Source organism: Leptodactylus fuscus, chromosome 5 (assembly GCF_031893055.1).
Source record: "Leptodactylus fuscus isolate aLepFus1 chromosome 5, aLepFus1.hap2, whole genome shotgun sequence".
Taxonomy (NCBI): domain Eukaryota; kingdom Metazoa; phylum Chordata; class Amphibia; order Anura; family Leptodactylidae; genus Leptodactylus; species Leptodactylus fuscus.
In genome coordinates, this window is record NC_134269.1 from 73,696,193 (window position 1) to 73,723,970 (window position 27,778).

Below are 27,778 nucleotides of genomic sequence, written 5' to 3' on the forward strand. Positions count from 1 at the left end.
CATTTTCATTCCGTACTGAATGGAGTTGAATTGGTGGCTGTAGACAAATAAATACAATGGTGGCATCAGCCTCAAGTCATAAAGCAGCTGTATTCACTAACATGAGTGAAGGCGTCACAGGAGACACGGCAATCTTTGGGCACAACTCTGGTCGCACGACCAATGTCGCTGTCTAGCCCTAGCCTTATGCTGGAGAAGCCCTTTAAGTCCCGGAGAGCCTCCACATAACTCTCTGGTGGTAGACATGAGCTGGAGCTCGCACTGTCTGTATGGGTGTATACATCTCCGAGCTATCGGCCATAGTGTCAGCCTCTAATAACCAGACAGCGGACAGCTCTACGTGACACGCCTAATGAAAGCCACTTCGCGTTCAGCCAAGGACCTCGCCGGCTTCCGTCACAGCTGACTCCCTGTCACAGAACTCTCCGCTCCGCCCAGGGCCGCGGGTTCGGCGGGTGTTACGTAGTGGGGTGGGGTGTGAACTGAGGCCGAGCAGAGGGAGCAACAACCCCGATTCAGTAAGGAGGGACAGAGGCAAGAATAAGATGGAAGAAGCTGCTACCGGGAATTCCCCGTCATAGGCCGAGTAGACGCAGAGCCTGAAGGGACCCGCTGACAGGCCGCTCCTTATAGCTAGGCCCAGCAACCATGGAGATTAACGAGCAGGTACAGCCGCTGCTTCCCTACCCTTAGCCCGCTTGTGTCAGGTACAGATGTGTGGAGAGTTCAGGTGTAGTGTCAGGGTGTAGTGTCTTCTGCTGACAGACTCTCCATAGATGTCAGGGATCTAGTTCTGTGAAGGGGCAGGGTGAGCACTGCGGGTCTGGCTCATGTACTTTGTGTCATCTGTGTGCTGATCAGCTGGAATAAGAGCTGTATCTAGTACCTTGTCAGTCGCCAGCTGTAGTCCTAAGCTGAGTGTTTCTGGCTAGTAGGAAGGATCTCCTATAAGGAGAGTCTCTAGTGACCTGGAGAAGAATCTCTTCTGTGACTAACAGTCTGTGACCTGGGCGAAGGCATGTCCTCCTAGGATGTCTGCTACTAGGGTTTATTTACCTACAGACTCCATATTGACATGGTCTTGTGCATCACTAGACAGATCTTGAAGTGTCATTTGTGACATCTGTCACCCCATCCTAAGCTGGCCCCAGTATAGAGCCATCAGACCCCTGCTTTCCATGCTGTGTGTGCTTTTTCTGTACAGTTTAGCAGGTTCTATTTGCTTATGGGCTCTTTATGTGCAGTAGTGGATGTAATGTCTATTTATTGGGTATTTTAATCAGTCTTTATGTAAAGTGGGATGACATCTCCACATGTGCTATACATTACATACCATGAATACTGACTGTGCGGGGTTTTTTTTTAGCATCTTTTAATTACTAAAATAATCACTGAGTAGCATCTTATTTATAGCTCAGCATTCATGTGGGTTTAGCTTTGCTTTATTTTGACTCCTCACAACCATATGAATGTCCTGTCTTAGTGGCCTCCTTTATACACACTGAAATATGGAGTGATCCCTAAACAAAGAAACAGTATATTGACAGGACTTGAATATATCCTTTTGGTCATATACTGATCTCAGTGAACTTGATCTTAAACTTTCCATATACTTTAGATAATTCGATCTGATAAAACATCCTTTTCATTCCCCCATCTGTGGTAGACTTTAGGGGATATTTACATTCCAAGAGCCAACTAGACTTTTTTTTTGTGAGATCAGGCAATAATGCATTTTCCTAGATTTCTTTAAAAGCTATTAAATGTGGAAGTAAATCTTATTGTATACTGCATCTGAACCTTTCTTGAGATTTATATGCCAGAAAGATTTCCTTATATCTCGGATGAAATGCTGAAACTGTATACAGTGGGGCATATAGCAACATCTAAGTTGAAAATATTGTGGCAACGCTTTCTGATGCAGCTTGAAAAAACAAGCAAACAAACAAACGTATAGAGGCAAGATGGAGGACAAACATTCACCCTTGTAGAGTCTGTTTGATACACTTAATAAATACAATGATACAATATATGTGCTAAATATAAAGCCCAGATGCAATGTGTACTTTTTTACACATTGACTATTGGAAACCATGTGCTGTACTCCAAATGTATTGTAAGTTTGACAATTTTTGGTGTATGTGTCCAATATTGTATAATAGGTTTCTTTGGTACAATCCTAAACTTTCCAGTTTGCTAGCATTTGTATTGCATAAAATAAAACCACCATACATTTTATGTGACGTTTCCTAGAAGAGAAAACTGTCATCTAATAATGGCTCTATATGAAATAATTTTGCTAGGTATAAATCATTCTCTGACAGATACCTGTCATAATTCGCAGCATTGGATGTAATTGCTTACTACAAATTTCCTGTAACCTATGGGTGAGTATCTCGAGTTCCCATAACGTTTCAGTCTATAGGTGGTTGTTCTTGTTTCAGCAGCGGCTCTATCTGCTGATTTCCTGTTTGACTACATGGCTGGCATTCCTGTAACTTAAGTCACTGAAGGAAGTGTATGATTCTGAAGTCCTTAAAATAGATTTTTATAGCATAGAAATGTGATTGACGTGACACGTGACTTTTCTCAGCAGTGTTTGGTTACGTTACCATCGCCGGTGCGTTTTTGGTATTGCTAATGCTCTTCAGTAAGACTATACGAAGGCACTGCTTCTAAACTGATCTGTTGGTCTGAAAAGAGCTGTGATTTTGTATAGTGGCTCATACAAAGCTCTACATTTACTGACACCCAGCTGAATGTAAATGACAATGGACAAAAGCATTTTTTTTTATCTAAATATTTAGAGTACCCTGTACATGGGGGAAGCTTACCAGCCTGTTCCTGCTAGTGACATCTTCTGTGTGCAGCTGTCTGTCACTAGGAGCTGCACAGAAGACAAAGGCTAGGGTTCATTTATAGCTACAGTGCTAGGAGAAGTCCATAGACCATTGAGAAACCCAGTCACAAGTATTTTGTCTGTTATATAAGACACCTAAATGGAAGCAAACAAAATATGCAGAAGTATACAGACCTATAATAAATGAAATAAAAAGAAGAAAGAAGACAAAAAGTTCTGGAATTTGTTGGAAATATATAAAAGATTACTATCCTTATGAATGCGAAATCTGTAGTGTCTACCATTCTATGTGTTTACAAGGCCATTGAAAGCACAGTAAGACCCATGCATGTGACTGTAACACATCTGGATTTTCCAGACCAAATTACAGCCAGAAATCCTGTTTTTAATGACCAGAACTCACAGCATCGTAGATCCGTGTGGTGTTGTACAATGAGTTTGGGTGATTTCACCCACAGTAAGGATGGAATTTGTCTGGAAAATCCAGATGTATTACGGCATAGTGCGGGAGGCCCTAAAGGTATCTCGTATCTCCAAAATGGCTTCTAAACCACTTCTACGCTGTTGTAGAACTGACAATCACATAGTGAACATACCTTCTTGTGTCAAAATGCAATCTTGCTGACAAGAGAATCTATTATTAATCCATATGGAATTGAGCTGTTTGGTGTAACTGGGGTATGGCTGCACCAGCCAGAATACCCCCTGTTGGTTCTGGGCTGTTTCTGACCCTGGGTTCACCGCATTCTCTTTTCATCTGTGTTCACTACTAGTTACTTGTGCTTTAGTGGCTGGCAGACTATACTAAAGCCAGTTCACACAGCACGGGTATCTTGCAGTGAACACTGGAGAGGAGGCTAAGCTTTCTTTTAGCAGAGAACAGGCTTTAAAGGGATCCTTTTATTGAATACCCTTTTTTTCAGACTAAGGGTGCGTTCACACGATGTAAAATTGAGCGTATACACGTGTCAGCAGATTGCGTGCCTAAAAAGATCCCATTGATTTCAATCTGCTGATACGTGTATACGTGCCAGATCATGCTCAATTTTACATCGTGTGAACGCACCCTAATATGTAGGAATAGCTTTAAGAAAGGCTATTCTTCTCCATGCCGCCGTTCGTTAGATAACCTGGTTTTCTTTGGTATGCAAATGAGTTCTCTCGCACAGCTCAAACAGCACTGGCGCCTCCCCAATGCTGCGAGAGAAATCTCCAGCACCACCTCTATCTTCTTCTGGATTGCCCTCACCGTAATATCTTCTTCCGTCCTGGGTTTCAATCTTCTAGGCATGCGCAGTTGGCCCTGCTATTGGGCCTCGGGCAGAGCCGACTGCGCATTCCCACAAGAAAATGTCCGCTTACACTAGCTTACTGTGTAAGCGGCCATTTTCTTGTGGCCACGGGCACGCGCAGTTGGCTCTGCCCGAGGCCCGATGTCAGAGCCAACTGCGCATGCCTAGAAGATTGAAACCCAGGACGGAAGAAGATATTACGGTGAGGGCAATCCAGAAGAAGATAGAGGTGGTGCTGGAGATTCCTCTCACAGCATTGGGGACGCCCCAATGCTGTGAGAGAACTAATTTGCATACCGAAGAAAACCCGGACTTCTACTGAACGGCGGCGCAGAGAAGAATAGCCTTTCTGAAAGCTATTCCTACGTGTTAGTCAGAAAATAAGGGTATCCAATGATAGGATCCCTTTAAGGTTCTAGTTGACCTCTGTTGGGGAGTTATATCCTGTAATCACTCAGTATTGCCAGTATATACAGATGTATCTGTTGCCAAAGTGGGGTATATACTAGCTATTGTAGGTGAAGACCTCCTTAACAACGCTTAGTGTTAATAGGGGAAATTTAGATTATTTTTTTCTGCTAAAAGAAGATACAATAGGTGATGGCCTGGACCCTGGACCCCTACAGATCAGACTCTCCAGGACAGCAATGTGTCTGGTAATGTCTAGAAGCAGGAGCCGCTCTGCGCACTCACCATACAAGGTTTAGGGACAGTTTTAGGTACTACAGTGCTGACCCATTGAAATCTATTAGCACAGGACTTTGATATTAGAAAGTGAATAACCCCTAACAGAGTTTACTGCAAAACAAATGTGCTCATACCTCTCCCTACACCATAGCTAAAGGTCAATATACCACTTTTTGTCTTGTAGGCTATGCTACACAGCACTTGTACACCTGCACTGTATAAAGATATCACTTAGTTACTGAAGGGTCTGTGTACAGATGTTAGAAGGTAGCCAAAAAAAAATAAAATTCACTAATGGTGGAAAGAGACTGACTGACTTGGCCCAATTCCTCTCTCGATAAATAGGGCCCCGCATTTTACACCCTCTATGTATGCTCAGACCTAATACTTCTCACAACCTATATAATCTAGGCAACCCTCTAAGGACTTCAAGAGGTTTTCCCACGATTAAATAATATCCACTGTTAGATTACCCCAAACCTAGGGTGTAGCAAGTAATCACAGGATCCCATAACAAAACATGAAATGGGGCTCTACTTGGACATGACCATTTTAAAGAGTCGATGCACCATCACTCTATACATATGACAACTTGGGAAACTTTCACTACATTATCACGACTCTTGCCTCCTTCCTTAGTATGGCAGGAGTTGTGTATTTTACCATGACACCTGCTCAGGAGCTGAGCTTACGCCATAGCAGTGAGGTTACACACGGTAGAGTCAGATCTGACAATTTGCATCTGGGTTTTTGTTTCACTCGGTTTGGGGCTCCAGTGAGATTGTGGGAGCTATTTGGTTGCTTTGGCTGCCTAGTTCTTTCTGAAAGCTTACAGGTCTGCCGTAGTAATATTCCTATTGAACTCTGTGTATGGCCGAGCTCCATAGCAATTCAGCAGTTTTACTATACTCTGCCATATGGTAGTAATAATGTCTATAGTATAAACAGTCTAATGATTGCAGGTTCAAGACCCCTTAATAGGCTAAGAAAAAGTTAGAAAATATCTTGGTTATTAAAAATATAAAAGTTCAAATCACGACCTTTCTTTAGAATACTTGTAGAAATAAACATCCCTATACCAAAAATGCCTGGAATATAAACTGACTTATCCCATACGCTAAATGCTATTCAATAAGAGGTGATCTCCAATATGAGATCAATAAAATGCACCTCTTGTTCTACAAAAGACATCGACTGGACTCCTTAGTTCTATAAACAATTACAGCAAGTGCCTGGAGAACTATTAGATCTTTATCAAGTTGTGGTTCATTTCATAGTCACATGTGAATTTTTGGATATGGGTGGTGGTAAATAAAATTCTGGGATGTATTAAGACAAGCATTGACTCTAGATCAAGAGAGGTCATTATTCCGCTGTACTCTTCCCTGGTCAGACCACACCTGGAATACTGTGTACAGTTCTGGGCGCCTCAATTCATGAAAGACATCGATATATTGGAGCAAGTCCAGAGAAGAGCAACCAAAATGGTGGAAGGTCTGCAAACCATGTCCTATGAGGAGCGGCTAAAAGAACTGGGATTGTTTAGTTTGCAGAAGAGAAGGCTGAGGGGAGATTTAATAGCAGTCTACAAATATCTGAAAGGTAGTCACAGTGCAGAGGGATCTACCCTATTCTCATTAGCACAAGGAAGTACAAGAAGCAATGGGATGAAACTAAAGGGAAAGAGATACAGATTAGACATTAGGAAAAACTTTCTGACAGTGAGGGTAGTGAGAGAGTGGAATAGGCTGCCACGGGAGGTGGTGGGCGCTCCATCAATGGAAATCTTCAAGCAGAATCTGGATAAACATATAGCTGGGATGATTTAGGAAAACCTGCACTCGCAGGGGGTTGGACCCGATGGCCCTTGAGGTCCCTTCCAACTCTACCATAAGAAAAAAAAAATAAAAATTTAAGTGTCCATTTGAAACAACCAGACAAAGGGAACCCCTGTAATGAGCGGCTATTGCTGGAGTAAGCAGCAGGCCATTATCCATTTCAGACACTAAAAGGTAAATGAAACCATACATGATGCCTATGGAAGTCAACATTGTGTCTTACTCAGAACTGGTCCTCAATTCTGCTTTTAGAGGAAGGGGTCCTTTTCTGTTACATACATATTCCCTAATAAAGGAATGTGAACAGTGATTATTTCTAAATCAGACTGTACCCATATCTAATAGAAACCATGTGGAGATAAGTTCAGGAATGATTTAAAGGGATTCTATAATTAAAAATGTTTTTTTTTCTGGTTGCCACATAGAAATAGCCTCAAGAAAGGCTATTCTTGTCCTACCTTTAGAAGTCTTCTTCGTGCCACCATTCGTTATATAATCTTGTTTTCGTCGGTATGCAAATGAGTTCTCTCGCAGCAATGGGGGCAGGCCCCAGCGCTCAAACAGCACTGGGGGTGCCCCCAATGCTGCAAGAGGACTCTCCAACACTGTATCCATGTTCTTCAGTTACGGATATTCTTTGCGTGTTCTTCCGGCAGAAGCTTCAAACTTCTAGGCCTAGGGAAAAGCCAACTGCGCAGTATTGTAAGCGCCCATCTTCTTGTGGCCGGCAGGCATGCGCAGTCGGCCCCCCGAGGCCTAGAAGTTTGAGGCCACCGCCGGAAGAAGACGCGAAGAAGACCCGTTCCTGAAGAAGATGGAGGCGGGAGCTTTTTTTTTTTTCCGGAAAAAACAAATGGACATGCTCATTGTGCCTTGAGAATCCACCTGAAGACAGTCACGACTAGGCCCATTCATTTGGGCATAATCTGGATCGCAGTGCCACGACTGGATACCAGTGCACTGCATTGGCATCTAGTTGCGGCTGCCCCGTATTTTGGACCGGGGCCGACTCAGGTTCCGCACCAAAAAACCCCGTGTGAACCCGGCCTTAGTGTGAATGATTATTAGCAAAGCCTTTGCCAGTGGTTTGCTGAAACGGTATGTGTATAGTCAATTGGCCTAATTCGGCTGATCATTATGTCGTCTTTATGGGGAGGCTTAAGAGTCAGGCCTCATTCATGCACCTAGTTATATGCTGTCTGTGAAAAGCAGATCTCCATTTTGTGGTTTTTGTTTTATTTTTTCTTCCATGAACCCATAAATTTTCAGTGGTGTGGTACATGATTCAAAAATAAATAAATGAAATATAAAGGACATGTGCTTCTGAATACACACTTAAACTAATTGGCAAAAAATGCAGATGTCACATGTACATGATATGCTGAGGTGTGAATAAGTCCTTAGGACCAGATGGGCATTTCCCACACAGATAACGTTTGCCATGCTACAATATACATTAGGCAGAAGCTACAGGACAAAGTTTCTGTAAAATTCTCTTGTAACACAAACTTCTAGCTATGGGGGGAAAAAAAACCTAACAAGTGGCTTTATGGCTTTTGCAAAATTTACAAGCTGTGATTGAATTTTGTGACTCTCTCAATAGGGATCAAACTAATTGGCATGGATTAGCATTTTCAACTAAGTCGATAATGGTGCACATTTCCTTTAAATGTTTGATTTATTGAGATCCTTTTTGCTTCTTCTTTATTTCCACTTTTTTTTTTTGTTTCTGTTTCCTGGTTCAGAAGGGTCAGCTTTGATTCATCATTAGATTTGTTCTGATCCACAAAACCTCCCTGTTTCCTTTTCCTGCATCATATATATATATATATATTCTTGTTTGTAAACCATGGTTCTTCCGCTCTATGAATCATACGTTTTGACCTGATGACTCAGTTCTAGTGTTAGTGACAGATGTATTGTTGCCGGTGGAAAGTCACATTTATTATTTGAGTTCAGTGTTTCCGGAACTGAGAGAATGAATATAACACATTGTTATTGTAATAATAGAATACATTAATGTGAATGCTTTTGAATGGAGAGTGTATTTTAGCAAAGGAAAAATAATTGATAGATATATGTAACTAACTATACAGATATACATATATAAGAAATTAGTTCATATTAAATTGGTTTCCTGTGACTAGAAACAGTCACTCTTATTTTTGGTGTTGCATCTTTGTTTGGGGATTCTGTTCCCCTGTCCGAGTGGAAACCACACGAACCCCATTATAGTCTATGGGTCCACCGGATTTCCTAAAATAACCACATTTTTATTTGGATTAGGTTTCTGTTCGGTGGTCTCCAATCGGACCCCCCAAACAGAAACCCCAATGCAGATGTGAACCTGGTCTTAGAGAGCTGAGATGCATGAATGCTCTGTACACTGTATAATGGCCTGATAGCAATCTGCTTCTGACTCCATACATTGTACTGTACAGGGAACTGAACAGCTGATCAGTGCAAGGAATGGCTATTGCTCCCCCCCCCCCCCACTGATCAAATCTTTATGGCCTAGATAGAGCCCATTGACGGGAATGAAATTGTTTCACTACATAATGTGTGTGTGTGTGTGATGATATATATAATATAAAATTTGAATTATATACTTCAGTATGTATTTGAAATATATACTGAATCTCCCCATGGTGGGACTATTAAAGGATTATCTTCTCTTATCTTATATGAATATAATGCTCTGGATTATGGTCTTGATGTGTTAACAGGGATTTTTGGTGTAAAAACAAGCTCTATAAATCTGTGTTCACCATTGTGGACTATCCTTATCCTATGTGAGATTCCTTGTCTGGGCACCTGCCCCATTACACATATACTCTGTTTAATGACAGAATGCTTGTGGCACATACAGTCCTACAGCGAGCCTATAGTAAACAGATGACTGTCTACGCACGTGATATTGAGCTCTTATTGGATACACCCAGGACAAGCTTAGAATAGCTATTTTTATCCTGTAATGGATTACAGTGATGTCATGGGGTTAATCTTGTTAATAGAAATAATAGTAGGTGTGCTTGTGTATAATGATGGATTATGCTTGGACCTTGAAATATCTGAACTTTAAATCACTTTATTTTACAGTCTGAACTGCCCCAACCAATGGGTTATAATGTGCAGATAAAGACTCTGTATATGTTATATCACAATGTGATTTATAAAATATGTAAATGATAAAAGTGCCTGTTGCATACACTTATGAATGTATATATTAAACCACTTAAAATAACTTTTTGGGACAGTTACTTGGCTTGGTTATAGATATGAAGGGTTTTGATGGCCTTCGGCTGTTCTTAAAATAGGTTATCAATATCCGATTGTTGGGGCTCAGACGCCCATGGCCCCTGCCCATCATCTGAAGGATTCAGTACAGTTTTAGTGTACGGTATTTTACCTTAGTGCAGCTCTGTCCCTTTCCAGTGAATGGGAGGGGGATATATTTAGCCACTACGAATATACAGCACTGTGTCTGGTAATGTAGAAGCGGCAGCACTTGCCTGGACTGTCAGTCACCGCCCTCCGGACTCTTGAGCGCAGATAAGGCTGCTATCAATGTGAAGTCCCAAGTTGTACTGACTCTTTTCCCACAAACCACCTCCTGCTTTATAACCATCTGCCTGCAGAGTAGGCGACATATTCCTGCTGAAACCTTTAAATTGTCAAATATGCAAATTTTAGGGCAAATATTTTTGTGGGAACAGTTCTGTACAAATTTACAAGAATGTTGAACTCTCACGCAGACAATATCATAAATGTGTTATCTGAATGGCACTTTTTATGCCTACACATCCTCCATTCATTTGACTTAGAAGTTTATATCTAGAATAACAGGCTTATACAGTCCTATGAAAAAGTTTGGGCACCCCTATTAATCTTAATCATTTTTAGTTCTAAATATTTTGGTATTTGCAACAGCCATTTCAGTTTGATATATCTAATAACTGATGGACACAGTAATATTTCAGGATTGAAATGAGGTTTATTGTACTAACAGAAAATGTGCAATATGCATTAAACCAAAATTTGACCGGTGCAAAAGTATGGGCACCTCAACAGAAAAGTGACATTAATATTTAGTAGATCCTCCTTTTGCAAAGATAACAGCCTCTAGTCGCTTCCTGTAGCTTTTAATCAGTTCCTGGATCCTGGATGAAGGTATTTTGGACAAACAATTCAAGTTCAGTTAAGTTAGATGGTCGCCGAGCATGGACAGCCCGCTTCAAATCATCCCACAGATGTTCAATGATATTCAGGTCTGGGGACTGGGATGGCCATTCCAGAACATTGTAATTGTTCCTCTGCATGAATGCCTGAGGATTTGGAGCGGTGTTTTGGATCATTGTCTTGCTGAAATATCCATCCCCGGCGTAACTTCAACTTCGTCACTGATTCTTGAACATTATTCTCAAGAATCTGCTGATACTGAGTGGAATCCATGCGACTCTCAACTTTAACAAGATTCCCGATGCCGGCATTGGCCACACAGCCCCAAAGCATGATGGAACCTTCACCAAATTTTACAGTGGGTAGCATGTGTTTTTCTTGGAATGCTGTTTCTTTTTGGACGCCATGCATAACGCCTTTTTTTATAACCAAACAACTCAATTTTTGTTTCCAAAATGAAGCTGCCTTGTCCAAATGTGCTTTTTCATACCTCAGGCAACTCTATTTGTGGCGTACGTGCAGAAACGGCTTCTTTCTCATCACTCTCCCATACAGCTTCTATTTGTGCAAAGTGCGCTGTATAGTTGACCGATGCACAGTGACACCATCTGCAGCAAGATGATGCTGCAGCTCTTTGGAGGTGGTCTGTGGATTGTCCTTGACTGTTCTCACCATTCTTCTTCTCTGACTTTCTGATATTTTTCTTGGCCTGCCACTTCTGGGCTTAACAAGAACTGTCCCTGTGGTCTTCCATTTCCTTACTATGTTCCTCACAGTGGAAACTGACAGGTTAAATCTCTGAGACAACTTTTTGTATCCTTCCCCTGAACAACTATGTTGAACAATCTTTGTTTTCAGATCATTTGAGAGTTGTTTTGAGTAGCCCATGATGCCACTCTTCAGAGGAGATTCAAATAGGAGATCAACTTGCAATTGGCCACCTTAAATACCTTTTCTTATGATTGGATACATCTGGCTATGAAGTTCAAAGCTCACTGAGGTTACAAAACCAATTTTGTGCTTCAGTAAGTCAGTAAAAAGTAGTTAGGGGAATTCAAATCAATAAAATGATAAGGGTGCCTATACTTTTGCACCGGTCAAATTTTGGTTTAATGCATATTGCACATTTTCTGTTAGTACAATAAGCCTCATTTCAATCCTGAAATATTACTGTGTCCATCAGTTATTAGATATATCAAACTGAAATGGCTGTTGCAAACACCAAAATATTTAGAACAAAAAATGATTAAGATTAATAGGGGTGCCCAAACTTTTTCATAGGACTGTATGTGTTATTGTTCCCTATGTCTAGCTGAAACTGAGGAGCCTTCACTTTACATTTTACTGTTAAAGGGCTGATCTGAACTAGGACACTTCTAGCTTATCCATAGCTGCTTGTGTAACTCCCTTTGGAAGTGAACTGAAAGTGACTGCTAACCAATTGGGTTTGGTATATGCTGTGGCTATGCCAGAAATGTCATATAACCCTGTAATGTGTAACTAAACGTCTGATTTCCTGGGAGTATTTGTGACATTAATATATTTATTAATCTACTTTAGTAACACAGTTTGGCTCCTTTCTGTGAATTCACTGCTCATAACTAGTGTATGGGAAAGATGGGAGGTGGGGGTGCTGGGAAAGTGTATGTACGGCGTTGTATAATGTACATATGAAAGGTGAGCTTCTCTGCTTTCATATGACACCAGAATCACTGCTGTGTTTGTAAAATGCTTGAGATATATTCCCAGAATAATAGATTAGCCGCCCCTCCGTCCTCCAGTCACTAGCAGTGTACAGATTTCAGCTGCCGATTAAAAATGGAAAAAGAACGCATTTCAGCACAGGAGCTGAAATTTGTTAGTACAATGTATTCTAATTCCGGATGAATTCCAGAAGAATCGTTATTTATGTTTTCACACTTGAGACTAGATTTAAAAGATATGGTTTGTTTGTTTTTTCATTTTGTATGTTTGTTTTTTTAACAGAATGGAAAGCTGTCTGCCGAAGTTGAGCCGTTTGTTCCCCAGAAGAAGGGGACAGAAGCCATTACAATCCCGATGGCTCTTCCTAGCGACAGTGGAAATGTCGGAGGACTGGAACCCACTCCCATTCCAAGCTATCTTATAACCTGCTACCCCTTTGTACAGGAAAACCAGTCTAATAGGTAATTTCCCTGTGTTCCTGAGATACGACACTTATGCAAATTCTTGCCTGTAGTTCTGATTTTTTTCAGCACTTACTAGCTATAAATAGAGGCTACAGGTCTGGCGTATGTCACCTGAAGTACTGTATCTCTTAAGTGAACTTTGCTTTCTGTTCTATGTAAATATTGTACTGCTATACAGTTTAGATTTGGTAATGTTTGCCTAGTCATGGTAACATTGAAGGAGTGTACTTTCAGCGTACACAATACTGTACTTTATTGTTGCAGAATGCCTTTAGTGTCATTTCACGATATATATAGCATTTGCGTGTTTTTTTAATGAAATTCTTAGTTCACATTAAAAGGGTTTCCTGTGATTTAGAGTCAGCTTCTCTCTCTTATCCAAAGGTTGTCTCTGGTGCTGCAGCTTAGCCCCTAAAGGGAGCTGAGATACATGAATGTCACCAAGCCATTATACAGTTTGCGGGTCCATCTGCTTCAGACTCCATACATTAATCCCAGATACAGCCCATTAACAGGAGTTGTTTCACTTTATAATGTGTACATTCACTATTACAATATTCGAGGTTCCATCTCCAGTTTTGTTCAGACTGAACACGTCTGAACCAAAACTGCTTTTATTATGCTCTGGGGTCTCTTCGGACACTAGAGCAGAGATACTCAACCTGTCAAGACCCCTGCCTCCGGGCTCTTTCATTATTACTGCTACTAGGAGAAACCTTCAGCTATTGCCTGCTCTCCCCAAGTCCTGATCCCTTGCACTATCCCTTCACACATAAGGGCTCTTGCGCAGGCAGCAGGGAGGATTGTGTAAGGTATCAGGGCTTGAGGACCGGGGCAGGAGGTGAATGTTCCTCCCAGCTGCTGTTAATGTTACGTATGTGTGGGGACACTAATGGCCATGAAGCTAAGGTGAGGAACGCCCCATCCCGACTGCACTCGTCCATAGACTCCTCATCGCTCAGCGTCATGGCTGGGTGGTAAGGAACACCCCCCCTGATAGTACAGAGCTATAGACAGTACTGTCGAGGGGCGTTCCTCACAGCCCAGCTAGAAACGCCCTTCTGACACTGAAGAGATATCGGTAACTGCACTGATATCTCTTGCCCCGGGGATCATAACAAGAAAGCTGACAGTGCGCTGAATTCAACGCACTGTCTGCTTTCTAATGGTATATAAAACCGCATGTACCCGAGGACATGAAAAGTCCTCTTTATGTAGCGTTCAGGATTAATGGTGTCTGCAATGCAGAGAAATGCCAGCCGATACTTATCTTTCATGCAATACAATCACGGAGATGTCTGTCTGGCTCCACATGTTGTCCTGCTGTAGAGCACAACAGGAAACATACAGTCAATGTCATGAAGAACTTTCTTCAGAGTAAAGAAAATCAAGGAGTACTGGAAGTGATGATGTGGCCCCGCTGAGCCCTGATCTCTGCATAGTCTAGCTGGGATTAAATGAAGAAACAGAAGGATTTGAGCAAGCCTACACCCCCAGAAGATCTGTGCTTTATTCTCCAAGATGTTTGGAGCCACCTCCATGCCAAGTTCCTTCATAAAGTATACCTAGAAAAATGGATGCTGTTTTAAAGGCAAAGGGTCATCACACTTAGCATTGAAGTGATTTTATTCTTTTTTTATGTTCATGTACTTTTTAACACCTCTATTTTTTTTAATCACTGTTTTCATACCCACCTAAACCTTTTTCCCAGTAATAATATACGATTATATACATACAGATTTGCGTCATTTTAGCATCTAGCAAAGTACACTCTTACCAAATCTAACCTCTAATAGTGACAATCAATTTCTATTCCTTCTTTGGTTGGGCTTATTGTGGATGTGTGAAAAACTAGGACAGTACACAGATGGGACCCTATAGTCATGTGCGTAGAACCTTAGATAAGATGAAATGGTGAAGAGCAGTAGTTATAAAATGCTACATAACAGTAATAAAATAATAATGCTCTTCTACACTTAATGTGTGTCATTAGACTCTTGTTCACTTTAACTTTCCAGTAATCGTGAGGGATATTGAATGAACGCTCATATGTAACATTATTTGTTCCCCCCTTCAGATTTCATTGTTACCAGCACAAGCCAGTGTACTGCGGACAAATGATTTTTTATTTTTTTAAAAATGTAGATTGTGAGCCCCATATAGAGATCACAATGTACATTTTTTCCCCTATCAGTATGTCTTTATAGAATGGGAGGAAATCCATGCAAACACGGGGAGAAAATACAAACTCCTTGCAGATGTTGTTCCTGGCGGGATCCGAACCCAGGACTCCAGCGCTGCAAGGCTGCAGTGCTAACCACTGAGCCACCGTGTTGCCCCTGCGGACAAATGATTTTTGTGTCCACAAAGCACAAGCCTTTTCTCATTTGTTGTTTTATCGCTGCATATTTTAATTGAGTTCTGATGGTGAACAAATCTCCGTGCAATCATTTCCATGTGTGAAAAGTCTTTAAGCCTCAGTTAGCTGTGCAAGTCATATATTACTGGCAGTGTCTTGCCCACACCCCTGTCTGTTTTCTACCCTTTGCATAAATCCTTTCTTGTGCCTAACCTTTTAATCAACACTTGCGAACATTTCACATTTCTGTTTTGTTTGTTTTTTTCCAACCATCTCAGCAGTGCCAATAATCAATATTATTATTATTATTATTATTATTATTATTATTATTTTCTTCTTATATTTAGACAATTTCCCCTGTATATAAATGATATTAGATGGCAACAGTCAAGCTCAAATCCTCCTGGACCTTACCTGGCTTATCCCATTGTACCCGCACAACCTCCTGTATCCACTGAGTACATGTACTACCAGCTAATGCCAGCTCCGTGTGCTCAAGTCATGGGATTCTACCATCCATTTCCTACTTCCTACTCGACACCTCTTCAAGCAACCAATGCTATCAATGCAATTTCTATTGATTGCAATGACCGCACTAACCAACAATCACAAGTTAATGTGCTACCCAGCCAGAGGAACAGAAATGTCACCAGACCACCTATCGTCCACAAGGTAGGTACACAAATATTTCCAAACCAATCTAGAAACTACATTTTATTGTACGTTATAAGTGACCTGCCCTACAGAGAAAGGTCTGCATCTGAAGTATAGAAATCCCTTAGATGATAAAGCCCTTCATTGCCATGCTTTCTCGTCTCTGATAGGATACCTGGACACAAACGTCCAATACAAGTTTATAAAGGCTGGGTAGCTTTATACTACGCAACCGGCCATGTTGTCCCATTCCTGCAGATCAGTCCAGTAGATCTAGCTGTCCATTGTTGTTTGGTACAGCTTAGGGGTTTCCACACACTTTAGACCAAACCTGATCATTTGGGTTAAAATCCTAAATTTAACAAGTCCTTGTGTGAAAGTTAACAAGCAATTGTCTTAGCCAACAGATGACAGATTATCATTGCTTGAAAACTAGTTGGCTGTGCTTGAAACTTTCTGCTGATTTAGATAAAATAAAAATCTTTCATTTACAAATAATCTTTCTTTGAAAGGAAGTTCTCAAAAAGATCCTTCATTTATCGCCCAGTGTCATTGAGCTCATATGACCAGATTAGCTGTAACAGCCAGTACAGACTAAAATATCCATGAGCCAAAAATAAATAAATAAATAAATAAAGTTTTACCAATTGGAGGTATTACTACATGGGAAAGAATTATTGTTGGTTTACTGTCTTTCATTTTGCTTTAACTCCAGTCACGTTTTAACAACCGTAACTATTGCTTAGCCATCAGATGCGCAGTCAGGGGCCGCAGCTGAACCTGCAACATATTGGTCAAAATAATGACCAATGGTTACTGAAGCCAAGTAGAGGAGGAAGCGATGTCTTTGGCTTCCAAAGAGAAGCTTCAGTGTATGATAAGATGGGAGCAGGAACTGAAACAAGAATATCAATCCAGTGAGCGAGTGGCAGAATGCGTTGCATCAGACTGAAGTATGCTTTGCATTAATTACTTAGCGATATGTAGGAAAGTATTGTTATCAGTAAGCTCTGATCAGTTATACGGGAAGAGTTGTGACTGGAGAGGAGACTTGCATCAGGTAATGAGTGTGTGTGTGTGTGTGGTGGTTTTTTCTTTTGTATCTGTGCCATGTTTTGTTATTGATTGATTGATTTGTACTTGATTCTATTTATTAATAAAGCTATAACACTGTCTTATTAGTCCAATGGTTGTCTAGTAAACGGATAGCAGCGGGGAGTGTCGCTGATTCTGTGCCATTTCCTCATTGCTGATGTGAAAGTTTCCTGGAGCTCAGTACTGTTTTGATGCTTCTGTTGAAGTTACTAACCAATACATATTGCCTATGGAGAATGTGACACGTGGCCAACACCCTTCAGCACTCACTGCTTAAAAATCTATTGGAGCTGTTTCTGCCACAACCTTATGACCCACATTGTATTCTGCTAGGAGTCAGCCTTGTAATATATAAGGCTCTGTTCAAACCATTCTTTTTGTCACTCTGGTTATTGATTTGTTAAGAAAAGGGGAAAAAATTAATGTGTTTAAGACTGCATAAGCCTCAATCTTAATCAATCTGTCAGTTGTTTCTGTAACGGTAGAACAGCAGCATGTCGTGTTATACTGCCTTGCTATGAAATCTAACATTCCTCCAACTGTTTTCAGCCACAACAACTAATACCACAGATAAAATGCAAGAGACCACCTATGAAAAGTGTGGCAGTACAGAAGGAAACCTGTGCGGCAGGACCGGACGCTCGCTCCAAAATTGTCTTGTTGGTGGATGCTTGTCAGCAAACTGGTATCTATTTCTTCTATTTTTGCAATATTACGGCTGATGCGTCACTTCACAATTCTAAATTGTCCCGTCCCTACTTTTTCAGATTTTCCAAATGAAATCGCCAATAAATCACTCTCTGAAAGCATGGGTTCAGCTCCCTGGAAAACGAAAGCAAGGCGGAGACGGTCCTCTCACACTGCAGCGGAGTCTTCCAGTGAACAGGGCGCAAGTGAAGCTGATATTGATAGTGACAGCGGGTACTGCAGTCCAAAGCACTGCCAAGCAGCTGCAATGTGTTCAAGGCACACTGACTGCACAGCCTCTGCTGTCAACGTAAGTTTCATCAATATTTTACAATATGTCTATCTGAAAACACAATGGCTAATGCATTTTATTTATTGTTTTTATATATTGTTTGTCACAGTTAAAGGGGTTGGCTACTTCCAGACCAATATTGAGAGACACATGTTATGGTTTGTATAATAAAAAGTTGTACAATTTTCCAATATACTTTCTGTATCAATTCCTCACGGTTTCCTAGATCTTTGTTTGCTGTCATTCATTCTGTTACTTCTAGTGGATAAAGCTCTGACCATGGTCATGTGATTTATGGTCCATGGTCATGTGATGTACACACAAGTGTGGCTCGTTACAGTCACAGCACAGTAATCAGACATCTGCCTGGTAATCAGCTGTGCACCTGTGCGCTCATCACATGACCATGGACCGTAAATCACATGACCATGGTCAGAGCTTTATCCACTAGAAGTAACAGAATGAATGACAGCAAGCAGAGATCTAGAAAAGCGTGAGGAATTGATACAGAAAGTATATTGGAAAATTGTATATCTTTTTACTATACAAACGATAACATTTGTTTCTCAATATTAGTCTGAAAGTGGTCAACCCCTTTAATGTAAGTTAGGGTATGCTCACATCTGAGCTTGCAAATTCCGTTTACCATTACACTTTAAAAATGCAAACTGGACTTTTCTTTCCACACTTTTTGGGCGGAAACCCGGCGGACCCCCTTTCAGGCTATTGGGTCCGCAGGTAAGCGCTCTTTATAAAGCAGATAAGGTTTCTGTTTCTCGGGTCCCCAAGCCGATCCGAGGAACAGAAAGCTCAACGCAGGTGTATATCTAGCATTAGTGAAAATGGGAAAAAGTATAAATGACGCTGACTGAATAATACACATCTTAGTTTTAATTGTTAATCTCTCTCTGCAGGTGGCGGAGCCAGCTGTGTGTGCAGGTAATACTTTAATTTTCTTGTATTTGGAAGTTTTTGTGCATTTTCTGTGTTAATTACTTTAACCCCTTCCAACGTGAGCAGTACAAATACAGAAACAAAGTTATGATTATCAGAATGTCACAATATAATTTTTTTTTGCCAAGTATTATATTGTTTGAAAAATAGTAAAACATGACAAACTATGTTCATTTGTTCCTGCTGAGGTTGTACTGACCCGCAGAATATAGGTAATGTGTCATTTCTACCACATAGTGAGGGCTGTAAAAACAAAACCCATAGAAAATGGTGCAATTTTTTTTCCCCAATTCCATCTCCTTTAATATTTTTTTCTAGTTACCCAAGGCAGGGAGTTAATGGCAACAAACAAAAATTATCGTGTCAGTAAGGTGTTTATACATGAGTTTTATAGCATTTGTGATCAGTATGAGCAGACCTTTGAGCAGATGTTTGATTATTGTCTCTCTTGTGAAAGCTGGAGGAAGCTGGGCCAATGTAGCTTCTCAGGCTACGCAAAAAAGACCTTGGAATGAAAAAAATCAATCTTTCTCAAGAGGTGGAAGACAGACTGAATTGCGAAATAATTCTCAGGTAAAATAATCTTTCAGATGTGCTTTCACCTAAGATCACCAGGTAGATTATACCCCATATACAAATGCATACATACCTTTATGGCATAGCTTTAATGTTTATTTTTCATACAGGTCATACTTTCTCTCTTAATCATTACATAAATCAATAAATACTTACCTAGTTTCAAAAGTATTTATTGAATTAAGGCAAAAATGTAGCATACTAGCAAAACCATGCTCAAGTCAATCGATAAACGGCATACAATAAAAACTAACACCCTTTCCTAAGTACAGTGATAGAATGGGGAAATAACAGCGGTAGAATCTAGAAATCCAAATACTAAACTAAAAGAAAACTGTTGCAGAAGTTAAAAAACTTTTTTTTTTTAAATTCTTGAAATATAATGGACAATGCGCATCTCCTAAAGGGGTATTCCAATAACAAGTTGTCCCTCCTATCTATGGAGTAATTGCTAGATCTTTGGGGGTCTTGACCTTCTCCAAGCACAAGAATGGAGATGTCCCCATGCCCCTGTTTGAGTGGAGTAGTGATGGTGCATGTATGCTGTCACTCCATTCTCTATAGTTGCAGTGCTGTACTTCGTTTCTCTTTGGTATTTCTATAGAAGTTTGAGCTACTCTTGTATTAACTTCATTTGAAATGGCTGCAATGTATCTGATTTCTCCTGCCTGGCAGATGCAGAGTCACTCAGACAACAATTTCCCTAGCAAAATTTTTAATTTTAGATTTTATAGAAGGAATACTAATCCAAAATCTGTATTCATCTCCATAAAAGAAGGTTATAAAGGACTGTGTTTGTGTTACAATAGCTTGGATACCGGATGAGAGGACAGAGCACTTCATCAGAAAGAAGACAGAATATCCAGAGAAAGCAGGATGGTAAAACTGGGACCACAGCACAATTAAGCAGATCAGATCAAAGCCATGAGCAGCTGTTCTTTGAGGTAGAATATTCTAATAGTCTATTTCCTTGATGTTTTATGGTCTAGTAGAGTATACATTTTAGTTGCTGAATATATTGAGTGACACTGCCAAATCTTCACTCTATACATTAGAAAACTTCCAGGCTACAGTTTTGAACACCTCTGTGATAAGAGAAAACCCTCTTTCTAGGACCGGGGTGGGCAATTAATTTTTCCATGGGGCCATGTGAGAAATTTAAACGGTTCTAGAGGGCTATGCACGCTGTGGCAAATTTAACTCCACCAACTTATACGTTGACTCTGCCCATTCTCATCCATTTTTCCTTGTGCCCCCACAAAGTATAATCCACCTACAGTCACCCTAACATTATATGCCCCCACATTATAATGTTCCCCTCCAAATGTCCCTCTGTATTAAGTCCCTCTCCTCGTGCCCCAATTTAAACTAGCAGAAACTAGAGGGGAACATTAAACAGTGGGGGTAGTTGTAGGGGGCATTAAATTGGGGGCAACTAGAGGGAGATATGTCCCTCTCAAGCTACCCCCCCATGGTTTAATATCCTCCTCCAGTTTAATGTCCCCCCTCCTCCATCTGCCTTCAGTTTATCTGTCCCCTACATCCTCCCCGTTCCCTTCTCTTATTCACACATGCTGTCTCTTCTCTCCTCCCTATCTTCCATCAGTCTCCATTCCCAGCAGCTTGCTCTCTCTTTGTAACACAACCACGCTGTCCCATGTGGCTCCACCCACTAATGAGTCTTATCGTATCCTAGTGAGCTAAAGAACCTTTAATGCCATCACCAAAGGTCCTTTAGCCGACTTGTCATTCAGCATCTACTTTTATCCTATACCCTATGCGGGCCGGTCAGAGACAGTTAGAGGGCCGAATGTGGCCTGCAGGCCGTACAATGCCCTGGTATGCTCTAGGCTATAGTAACATCCAGGGTTAGGAAAGGCTGTCCTTCAATTCTCTGACAATTAGACTGCTCGCCATCTTGTCTTTCTCTAGTTTTCTGTAGATTCTGTTTTAGGAGGTATAGGTTAAACAGAGGATTCCATCTGCACTTGTACTTTGATCTCTGTTAATGTACATTTGTTTAATCTTTTAAGGATGAAGATGAATTTCCAGAATTAAACAGCAGCTCTGGGACTTCAAGAAATGAAACGCAACCAAAGATGGCAGCTAAAGTGGTAGGTAGAGTAACATTAAAGTGAATGTCCTTTGGTGGATATTATGTGTTGTCATATCAATTGGGCCTCCTATTCAGTAATAGTTTTGATATGCAAATTGTTTTGTCAGAAAACAAGTCTTAATATAATATAGTCTATATATATATATATAGTAATATATATATAGTAATATAATATAGTATATATATGCTGGTAATAAACGTAATGAGGCATGTTTACAAATTGTCTACTTCAAAAAAGTGGCCTATAAAAAGTAGCTGCGACTGTTTAAAAATGCTCTTGCAACAAGAACTGCTTCAAGTGCCATTTTTACGTCACCCTTGCCAATTTCCAAAAAGGACGTGACAAGGATGTGCTGTGACATGCATCATCATTTTCGCCAATCTTCTGGCTTAAAGGGGTTGTCCACTTTCAGACCAGTATTGAGAGACAAATGTTATGGTTTGTATAATGAAGAGTTGTACAATTTTCCAATATACTTTCTGTATCAATTCCTCGTGGCTTTCCAGATCTCTGCTTGCTGTCATTCATTCTGTTACTTCTAGTGGATAAAGCTCTGACCATGGTCATGTGATTTACAACCCATGGTCATGTGATGTATATACAGGTGCTGCTCGTTACAGTCACAGCACAGTAATCAGACATCTGCCTGGTAACCAGCTGTGCACCTGTGTACTCATCACATGACCATGGACCGTAAATCACATGACCATGGTCAGAGCTTTATCCACTAGAAGTAACAGAATGAATGACAGCAAGCAGAGATCTAGAACACCGTGAGGAATTGATACAGAAAGTATATTGGAAAATTGTATATGTTTTTATTGTACATTTGTTTGTCAATATTGGTCTGAAAATGGCCAACCCCTTTAAGTGATGCCTGAAATCTAAACCAAGTATAAGCTGTGTACCTAAATGAAATCTATGCCAATCTGTGGGAGGATACACCTGCACTGTCAGTGACAGAGGGATCATCAAGACCAGGGAATTGTGTTGAACCCCCATCCTTATTATTTACAAATTGTTCCAGTTGTTGAGACTTTGTTGTGTCTCTTTGTTTCTAGTTGGATGATTTACCAGAAAATTCCCCAATTAACATTGTTCAGACTCCAATTCCTATTACAACATCGGTACCAAAACGTGCAAAAAGTCAGAAGAAGAAGGCTCTTGCTGCTGCTTTGGCCACTGCCCAGGAGTACTCTGAAATAAGCATGGAACAGAAAAAGCTCCAGGTTTGTTAGTCACTCATTCAAAAAAAAAAAAAAAATCCTCTCTTTCATATTAAGGTTTTAGCCACTTCAGTTGATATACCGTATATACTCGAGTATAAGCCGACCCGAATATAAGCCGACCCCACTAATTTTACCACAAAAACTGGGAAAACTTATTGACTCGAGTATAAGCCGAGGGGGGGAAATGCAGCAGCTACTGGAAAATTTCAAAAATTAAAATGGTCGGAGTTTTTGGGTGCAGTAGTTGCTGGGGAAGGGGAGGGGGTGTTTTGGTTGTCTGTCTGGCCCTTCCCTGAGCTTGAGGACTGGGGTTTTTTCTTCCCTCCGCTTGGAATTCAGTCTGGCTGAATATAGGGAATCTGCAGTGCTCCAATTAACCCCTTCCCGACGGAACAGGAGCACTGCAGATCCCCTATATTCAGTAGACCGGGCACTGTCAGACACAGGGATACCTAATGTCTATGTGTTTCACAGTCATTTTCTACTTTTGTATGTATTCTAGGGAAAGGAGTGATTTACAACTTTTATGTTTATTTCTTCTTCTTTTTTTTCTTTTGCACTATTTTATGGGAGATTCTATACATTAATACTGTGGCTGGTCATAGACCCCCCCCCCCCTCCTAAAAAAAAATAAATTTTTTTTTTTTTTTGCTGACTCGAGTATAAGCCGAGGGGGGCTTTTTCAGCACAAAAACTGGGCTGAAAAATTCGGCTTATACTCGAGTATATACGGTAGATCTACTAGATCTGTAACATAGATAAGTCTGTTGCACATTACTGTGAATTCAATTTTATATGGGGATCTGGCAAGGGAAAAAATATATGCAGCTTCTATTAAATTCCATTTTACATAGGTATTCTCCCCTAGAAGCAATTCTGTGAACAGAAGATGTGTCCTACAGAGACACTGTACAGCACATGGTGTGTGCTGGCTCTATAATACTTACCCACACAGCCTTTTGTTTTTTTCATGAAACCTCAGACTTTAATTATGATTCAGTATTTCTACTAGTAATATTGTTCCACTTCTCTTTTGATCCTTTGCTGTATTATTGCAGATTAGTATCATATGACATTACTTCACCTTTCATAACATTCCCTTTTTTTCCCTCTATTATTATATACACAGGAAGCATTATCTAAAGCATCTGGGAAGAAAAGCAAGACTCCAGTACAGCTAGATTTGGGAGACATGCTGGCAGAATTAGAGAGGCAACAGCAAGCGATGAAAGCTCGGCAGATTACCAACACCAGGCCTTTATCATACACAGGTATATTATCTACTATGCTGCTAAATAAGTTTCTAAATTTCCATTTGTTCTTCTTTTGCTGTCATTTGCCTCTGAGCAGTACTGCTAGTCATTGAAGTGATACAGCTGATGTGTGTATTTCTCTGCAAATAGAGTCCCTTCTCCTTTTGTACTGCTTTTTGGTTTTTGCAAACTTTTGCCTAGCATTTGAATGGAGATAAAAAATAAAGATGTTACTGAAACCATCCTTAAACATCCAGCAGGTCAGCTAGTAGCTCAGCAATGACTAAATTAAAACGTCATTGTAAAGTCAGCAGCTGCACATTTTCTTCTTACCATTGCTGCCTTCCTGATCAGTGTATATACAGAGATCAATGAGCGCTGTGTATACAATTCAGGAGGCAGCCTTGCAGCTTACTGCTGTTGTCAACTTTTCCGATAGAAACTGCATTCACTGATCTAGTTTCTTCCATCCTCACATGCAAATGATTTTTCTTGGGGAAGGAGGTTAGTTTCTGTTGGCTATTTTTTGGGTAATGTGGTATTATATGCTAGTTATTTAAGTTTACATGAGAATCTTGGGTATGACAGAGAGGACCTCTGGCTCAGGGTAAGATGGACTGCCCTTATATTATGTCCAGATGGAATATATGGACAGGGGGTACACTTTTGAGACAGCCCTTTAAAGCTGTGACGTGGTACTTCTTTTTTGCATGCTATGGATCCTCCAGTGGCTTACATATCTGCTGTACTGTTTGACAGTTTGTTATTGACTGACATAGACTTTCTATGTCAATTGCGTCACAATAATGCAGGGTCTCTCTCTGAAGTGGGTGCCGAGCTGTGTAATATCCCAGATATTAAATTCATGGCCTATATATACCTTATATACCTTAAAATAGTGCAATTACACACTGCAATTAGTCCTCCCCCCAAAAAAAAAAAAATAAAAAAAATAAAAATATATATATATAATGATTGCATAATTACATGGATGGGAAAAATAAAAGCTTTGTAGTGCTCGACATGGGACAACAGAATAATACAAAATTGTTTACTAAGGCCTAAAACAAGCTGATATATATTTAACGGTTTGTAAGAATGCTTTCTATTTTTCCAATACCAACAAATTTTTTTAATCCAGTTGGCAGCACTGTCCCATTTCACGCCAAAGAGCATACAAACAGGAATCTCTTTACAAAGAGCCAGGCACTAGTGGCTTCACCTAACCCACTGGATTCTACTGCACCCCGGATGAAAAGGGGAAAAGAGAAAGAAATTCCAAAATTAAAACGTCCAACTCCACTAAAAAAGGTTGGTAATGCTCTTACCCTCACCTACTGTCTTTTCTTCCTTCTTCTTTCTTGGATTTAAGATTACAGTAGGTTCCTGGATTGCGGGATATAAAATGTAGTATGCTGGTTCTGTGCATCATGACTAAGACCAGGCTGGGAATAGCACTAACTAGTACTAACACCTTGGTGTGTATCCCATAGGGAAAGAGACAAAGTAACCTTTCCATACACACTGGAACACCCTGAATTCAATAGCAGATTTATAGAAATAGTAGTAAAGTATGCATTAGGATATTTTACAACTTAAAGTAACTGGAACACTTCTTTAGTAGAATATTCAGAGATCTATCAAGTCTGTGGTAGTAAATTTGATGAAACATGAAGAACATGACTGGCTATTCTAAGTTGGACTATGTTCCACATGTCATACCTGTCTGGTCCTGCAAAAAAAAAATAAAAAATAGAATTCACCTACCGGCAGCATATTGGAGAAGTTTGTCTATATTAATTGTGACTTCATGATGTCTTTTAGATTATCTTGAAAGAAAGAGAAGAAAAGAAAGGGCGTTTGACAGTGGATCAGAATGTACTGAGCTCAGATGAGCAGAAAGATATACCTTTAAGTTTTACTGATGATCAGTCTGAAGAGCTGGCATCTCAAGATGGTAACTCAAAATAATAGCAAGACATTTCAACCTCCTTCTTACTAGCTGGTATGTCTGGTTTGTTAGCATGTGTCATCATTTTACATTTTTCTCTTTAGAAGCTGGCCTGAGTGCACCAAGTGATACATCACTGTCTCCAGCAAGTCAGAACTCTCCCTATTGTATGACACCTGTATCTCAGGGATCACCAGCAAGTTCTGGAATCGGTAGCCCCATGGCCTCCTCTGCCATCACCAAAATTCACAGCAAAAGATTCAGAGAGTAAGTTGAAATCAGTCAGTTATTTTAAATATATTTTTATTTTTTCTTTATTTCAATAATCTTGATGGACATTAAAAAGCTAATGGCAATAAAAACTGCACTGTTTTCAGTGTAATCTGCAAGTTATTGTAAATCTAGTCTCTGGAGATTGTCCGAAAAACTCATTAAAAAGTATTCCTCATAAGGACAATAGCTTCCAACTCCTGGCCTTGGGTTGTGCCTGATATTTCAGCTCAACTCCAAGTGAGTTGCCCTAAACCATATTTGTACAAGTGTGGTATTATTTTGGAACAAAGCAACCATGTTTATGCAATTTATTTTAGATAGATAGATTTTTTTTTTTGTTTTACAAATATTAGAATGTTGTGTAGCAATAAATTGGTGTAAAAGATATTTTTATGTACTGCTGTTAAATAATATTAATGTCATGATTTATTGCCAGCTTAAAGGGGTTGGCCACTATCAGACCAATACTGAGAGACAAATGTTATTGTTTGTATAGTAAAAAGTTTTACAATTTTCCAATATAATTTCTGTATCTATTCCTCACAGTTTTCTAGATCTCTGCTTGTTGTCATTCATTCTGTTACTTCTAGTGGATATAAATCGGTCCATGGTCATGTGATGTATACACAGGTGCACAGCTGATTACCAGGCAGATGTCTGATTGCTGTGACTGTAACGAGCAGCACCTGTGTCCTCATCACATGACCATGGACTGTAAATCACATGACCATGGTCAGACTTTTATCCACTAGAAGTAACAGAATGAATGACAGCAAGCAGAAATCTAGAAAACTGTGAGGAATTGATACAGAAAGTATATTGGAAAATTGTGCAACCTTTTTATTATACAAACCATAACATTTGTCTCTCAATATTGGTCTGAAAGTGGACAACCCCTTTAAGCCCCCGTCCCCCCACAGTTTTGCACACATCCAGGGACAATGTTACTTTAAACAACTCTAACTCCTGAGATCACTAGAGACAAGATCTTGGCCTTATTTTAAAGCCAGGAATCATGTCTGTAGCCCATAGATATAGAGTTATCACTGGTTAACGCAAAGGTGCATTTGCTGGCACTTTCACTTTAAAAAGCGTGCAAGAGAACACGTGCTGCTGACAGTGCAGGGAGAGGAGAAAATGATTTCATTTTTCTCCTGTCCCTGCCACTTCAGGAAACCCCAGGAGAGGGGGATACCATGGACTTTTGTTCATGATACCACCCCCCCACCATTATCTATAAGAAGTATACCTGCCATTTATCACCTAATATGCTGCATTCTAACTACATTAGTACATTATTTATTCTACATGATA

The 27,778-nt window shown here is 40.2% G+C and overlaps 1 protein-coding gene across 3 annotated transcripts in view; it reads left to right on the forward strand.

Moving 5' to 3' along the window:
- The first annotated feature begins 439 nt into the window (after positions 1–439).
- SECISBP2L (SECIS binding protein 2 like) overlaps positions 440–27,778 on the forward strand; it is a 37,541-nt gene continuing 10,202 nt past the window's right edge. For 2 of the 3 annotated variants that reach the window (XR_012716094.1, XM_075273375.1), the window contains exons 1-14: positions 440–666; positions 12,843–13,021; positions 15,731–16,055; positions 17,682–17,817; positions 17,900–18,129; positions 19,026–19,050; positions 19,523–19,638; positions 20,451–20,585; positions 21,675–21,755; positions 22,820–22,987; positions 24,117–24,258; positions 25,382–25,551; positions 26,065–26,197; positions 26,296–26,458. Coding sequence is in view for 1 of the 3 variants with exons in the window: in XM_075273375.1 (XP_075129476.1) it covers positions 649–666; positions 12,843–13,021; positions 15,731–16,055; positions 17,682–17,817; positions 17,900–18,129; positions 19,026–19,050; positions 19,523–19,638; positions 20,451–20,585; positions 21,675–21,755; positions 22,820–22,987; positions 24,117–24,258; positions 25,382–25,551; positions 26,065–26,197; positions 26,296–26,458 (2,021 nt within the window). In the remaining 2 variants the exon portion in view is untranslated. The remainder of the gene's footprint in view (positions 667–12,842; positions 13,022–15,730; positions 16,056–17,681; positions 17,818–17,899; positions 18,130–19,025; positions 19,051–19,522; positions 19,639–20,450; positions 20,586–21,674; positions 21,756–22,819; positions 22,988–24,116; positions 24,259–25,381; positions 25,552–26,064; positions 26,198–26,295; positions 26,459–27,778) is intronic. The other variant, XR_012716095.1, reaches the window with a different exon arrangement.